The 5,429-nt window shown below is 44.1% G+C and overlaps 1 protein-coding gene across 1 annotated transcript; it reads left to right on the top strand.

Annotated features, from left to right (window-relative positions):
• The first annotated feature begins 231 nt into the window (after positions 1-231).
• Positions 232-2,218, top strand: LOC134347299 (G-protein coupled receptor 135). Its single transcript, XM_063049701.1, has one exon. The coding sequence runs from the start codon at positions 943-945 to the stop codon at positions 2,215-2,217; it is 1,275 nt and encodes a 424-aa protein (XP_062905771.1). The 5' UTR covers positions 232-942; the 3' UTR covers position 2,218.
• The last annotated feature ends 3,211 nt before the right edge of the window (positions 2,219-5,429 follow it).

The following is a 5,429-nucleotide window of genomic DNA, read 5'->3' as shown; positions in this document are numbered from 1 at the left end:
ATTTTTAAAATTATATACTGTATATAATCTTGTGTTTGTAATATAATCTTATTAAATCTATCCTGAATGGTCTGTTTCTACTTTTAAGACATCTTCATTTTAGATCTCAGAAATATCATCTTGGCGTCTTCATCCTCAGGAATGTAAGACCTGAGTATAGTTTGAAGTGATATTTACCGAGGAATTTGGGAGCTTCGGACAGCTTGTCAATGAACATCCATCTGTCTCAACGCATTGCAACCGTTTACTTTTAACTCCTGGTGTGGCCAGTGGACTTTCAAACTTCAAATGGTTGTATCTCAGGAACACAAACAATTATAGGAGTAGATCCCCTGGCCCCTCCCTCAGTCCTGCTATGCCTTTCACATGATCCCCTATATGTGTCAAAGATTTTCTCTCTAAATAGCTCTAATGATGCAGTCTCTACAGGATCGAAGGTGATGAGGGTCATCTGTTCCAGAGATTTGCCATCATTTGTGAAAAGGAATTCACAGAGACTTGTGCCCCTGCAGTTTTGTTTGCTTCAAGGGCTCCAGCTACAGGAAATGGAAATAAAGAGGTCGGTGTTACTGGGTGCAGCCGCTGATACCCTGACAAGGGCGGTACGCGCCACGGTGCTTGGAGATCGTGAGCGGAAGTGAGGCGGAGTGGGACACGTGTGGCTCGGGAGCCGGAGGATGACACTGAGTGCGCTGGTGATGATATGTGCTGAAAGGCTAGCACTTGTAACCGCAGGCGGTTGCGCCGGCTTCCGAGCGAGGTAACAGCGCTACCGCGGGGAGATGTTGCACAGAAAATGGACAGCTGAAAGGGCGTCGGTAAGGCAGCGCGGGAACCGGGGGCGAGAGGTCCGTGGCCCAACCAAGCGGCCGCAGGGACCGCTCGCCGCAGTGGCGGCCCCAGTGATGTGCGGAGTTTTGGGTGGACGCGCCATTCGGGTCCATGGATCTGCCTACCGGGGCTGCGGTGCTGAGCAACGGCACGGCGCTCGGCAACTACAGCGGAGCAGCGCTGCCGGAGCGAGCGGGCGGCCAGACCGACGTCGGGTCTCTACTCCACGGTGTGGCCGTAGCTTCCAAGGCTCTGCTCCTTTTGCTCATCTTTCTGTTGTCGAGCCTGGGCAACGCGGCGGTGATTGCGGTGATCGTCAAACACCGGCAGCTGCGGACTGTGACTAACGCCTTCATCATGTCCCTGTCATTGTCCGACCTGCTCACTGCCCTGCTCTGTGTGCCCTTCTCCTTCATCATGCTCTTCAGCCAAGACGGTGTCTGGATCTTTGGGGACCGCTTCTGCGTGGCCAATGGTTTCTTCAATTCGTGCTTCGGGATCATCTCTACCCTCACCATGACCCTCATCTCCTTCGACCGCTACTACGCGATCGTCAGACAGCCGCAAGAAAAGATGGGCAGGCGTCTGGCCGCGCAGCTCTTGGCCGCCGTCTGGCTGACGGCCTTCATTTTCTCTTTCCCCTGGTATCTCTTGTTTCAAGCCCCAGGACAGCAGGTTATTCATAAGAAGGGCTTCTACCACTGCATGTACATCTTCCACTCGGGCACTTCCCGTATGGGCACTGCGTACAGCATCGCCTTGATTGTCACCTGCTACCTGTTGCCCTTCTCACTGATGTGCTTCTGTCACTACAACATCTGTAAGACAGTGAGGCTGTCAGAGATCCGAGTCCGCCCAGTCACTACATATGCCCATCTGCTGCGCTTCTACAGTGAAATGAGGACAGCCACCACAGTACTGATAATGATCGTCTTTATCATCTGCTGCTGGGGTCCTTATTGCGTCATGGGAATCATCACAGCCACTGGAAACTTCCATTTCACCCCCATCATGGACACTGTGGCTATCTGGCTGGCCTGGGCTAATGGTGCCCTCAATCCCTTAATCTATGCTACCAGGAACCCCAACATCTCCATGCTTTTGGGAAGAAAAAGGGAAGATGGTTACAGGACTAGAAATATAGCTGCCTACTTGTCTAGGCAGAACCAGGACCATGACATTAGGAGTCAGGCAGACAGGTTAAGGGACCGCTATGTAAGTCGGCAAGGGGCTGGTAGCAGAATGTCTTCTTCTAGCCCTGCAAATGGAGATGTCGTGATGTGGGCCTGTAAAAATCCAGCTGTGCTTTTCTGCAGGGATGGACCACCCAACAGGATGCCTGAGCCTACCATGGCCAAATCAGAGACTGCAGACACCAGCCTTTAAATAGGATTGATACTATTCCATTAGATACACTTAATGGAGATACGCTTCATTGTTTCTTGAAAGTGCAGTATTGTAGCAAATAGTTTCTACTGTGAAACTTGTTTGTGAATCAAGCATAGCATATATAAATCTATTATAACTTAAATTGTAATTAATTTGAAATGGAACCATCTCAAAGAGAAAATCACCATGATACGTTTAATCCCTGTAAAATACAATATTGAGCCCTTACTTTAGAAAAATTTGACAATGTTCTAAAATGTTGAGTGCATGAACTGAACAGAAATAACAAAGCCATTCCCTAAACCAGGGACAAATATTATTTTCAGTTGCTTTGCATTGTTTTTATTACCTTGAACATGCATAGTTGCAACAGTGTAATAATGTAAAAATGGTCTCCCTTTTCAAATGAAACCCGGCTTTATGAACTTCATCAATAAGAAATTGGATATTGTTTATTTTTTGGTGTAATAAGCTGTGTTTAACACTGAATTTGATCAGAATCAGACTGCAAGAAATCATCAAATTGACCAGCAAATCATTTGAAATAGCACTACAATTTGCACACAGGGACATCCACACTTCGAGGAGTTGCTGAGGACAATTGTGATGCTGTGTGCAGGCAGGGTCTCTGATCTTAAAAGGACCATTCTCATTGCATCCTTTTCGCTGTGATGGAGGTGGAGAAAAATTCAGGTGAGGTGGGGGTAAAAGGGAGAACAACGTGAGTATCCAACCTTCAAATGATCCTTTGCTCTGCTCAGAGGGCTACTTCTCAAGTAGAACCACATCACTTACAGATAATCAGGCATGGCAATGTGCTGCTATAAATTTCATAAGATAAAAAAAGGCTCTAATCAATGATGGAGCAAGGAAATGTAAAAGTGTTTCAACCTTCGAAATATGTCTTGAAAGTTATGAAAACAATTGAGAATGGAGACTTGGTTTGTGTGTTTTAAAAATAATAATTGTCATAGCACAACTATTCTTGCCATGTCAGAACTAGAATTTCAGTTCAAAGAATGTTAAAATTGATATTTAATTTATGTCAAATATTGCTTAAAGGTCATGCATGCTGAGGTGGAACGTGACTAGCATTCCCTGGGCTAATTTCACAAGTCACAATTTCATCTGAAAATGATGGCTAGCACAATCTACTCCAGTTGAAATTTTTTTTTTGCACAATTAGTGCATTAAAAACAGATACTAATTAAATTACTAGGCTTGTGTGTTCAGTTTAAAAACTCATCCTATGTCTTAAGCAAGTCAAGGGTTAAGGTTAACTTGCTTCCAACCATGTTCTTTGGTTTCTGAGGTGGTTGATTGGGCCATTATGGAACTCTGCCTGATTGGATGCAGTGGAGGGGTGGGGGGAATGAGTAGTTTGGGTGGTGGTATTTTTCCCATTGTTTGCAGTGAACTACTGTGCACTTCCAAGATATGGACTTGAGACTCAATGCCATCTGGAATGCCCCTCGGTTTTAAATAGTTCAAGGGTAGGAATATAGCACTTTTTCTAGGAGGCTTTGAGAGCATCCTTGAATCATACACTCTCTGCACCTTGCTGTTAGAGCTAGGTATAGAGTATCTACATAGGTTGTTTCTGGTAGTTCTCTCCTATAACTATTCAATCTGAACATGCCAAAGTTGATGAAGACTTGAAGCACAACCAAGAGATCTTTCTAAAAGTTTTACTATAGCCAAATAAATACTAAATAAAATTAGAAACAAATTGAATTTATGATGGAAATACTATAAGTTAAAATTATATGGTTTAAGTCTTAACTGTAATAATTTCAATTCACATTAATCCTTTTAAATGATTCTGAATACAACTCACCTGGTTGGTCACTTGAAGGAACCTGCTCCTTTATACAGGTAATGAGTTTTGTTCAGTTTTCCCTCCAAACAAGCTTTCCCTCTAAATGACAATTGATTTATGTAATTGCTGCCCTTTTGATTGTTTTATGTTTCTGGTCTATTCCTTATTATCAATTTTCACAAGATTTGTTTTGATGAAGAGCAATGCAAGCTTGACAAGCACAGATCACCAAGACAAAGGAGCAGAAGTAGGCCATTCAGCCCATCGAGTCTGCTCCGCCACTCCACTATGAGCTAAACTATTCTCCCATCTAGTTCTAGTTGCCCACTTTTTCCCTGTATCCCTTGATACCCTGACTAATTAGATACCTATCAATCTCCTCCTTAAACACCCTCAATAATCGGACCTCCACTGCTGTATGTGGCAACGAATTCCATAAATCCATGATCCTCTGGCTAAAAAAATTTCTCCTCATCTCTGTTTTAAATGGGTACCCTCTAATTCTAAGACTGTGGCCTCTTGTCCTGGACTCACCCACCAAGGGAAACAGCCTTTCCACACCTACTCTGTCCAACCCTTTCAACATTCGAAATGTTTCTATGAAACCCCCTCTCATTCTTCTATACTCTAATGAATACAGTCCAAGAGCCGACAAACACTTCTCGTATGTTAGCCCCTGCATTCCAGGAATCATCCTCCTAAATCTTCTCTGAACTCTCTCCAACATCAGAACATCCCTTTTAAGATAGGGGGCCCAAAACTGCACACAGTATTCCAAATGAGGTCTCACTAATGCCCCATAGAGCCTCGTCAACACCTCCTTACTCTTATACACTATTCCTCTTGAAATGAATGCCAACATAGCATTCACTTTCCTTACTGCCAATCCAGCCTGGTGGTTAACCTTTAGGGTATCCTGCACGAGGACCCCCGGGTCCCTTTGCACTTCTGATATTTGAATTTTCTCCCCATCTAAATAATAATCTGCCTGATTATTTCTTCTTCCAAGATGTACAACCATACATTTCTCAACATTGTATCTAATCTGCCATTTTTTTGCCCACTCTCCTAAACTGACCAAGTCGCTCTGCAACTTTTCCATTTCTTCGACACTTCCTGCTCCTCCACCTGTCTTGGTGTCATCCGCAAATTTAGCCACAAAACCACTTAATCCATAATCTAAATCATCGATATACATTGTAAAAAGAAGCGGCCCCAACACCGACCCCTGCGGAACACCAGTAGTAACTGGCAACCAATCAGAATAGAATCCCTTTACTCCCACCCTTTGCTTTCTGCCCATCAGCCAATGCTCCACCCATTCCAATATCTTTCCTGTAATTCCATGGGCTCTTATCTTATTACGCAGCACCTTATCGAAGGCCTTTTG

Source organism: Mobula hypostoma, chromosome 1, assembly GCF_963921235.1.
Source record: "Mobula hypostoma chromosome 1, sMobHyp1.1, whole genome shotgun sequence".
Classification (NCBI taxonomy): Eukaryota; Metazoa; Chordata; class Chondrichthyes; order Myliobatiformes; family Myliobatidae; genus Mobula; species Mobula hypostoma.
This window is presented reverse-complemented; position numbering and strand designations above follow the sequence as displayed.

Excerpts from the sequence above, each read along its gene's own strand:
- LOC134347299 (XM_063049701.1), top strand. The coding sequence starts at position 943 with ATGGATCTGCCTACCGGGGCTGCGGTGCTGAGCAACGGCACGGCGCTC.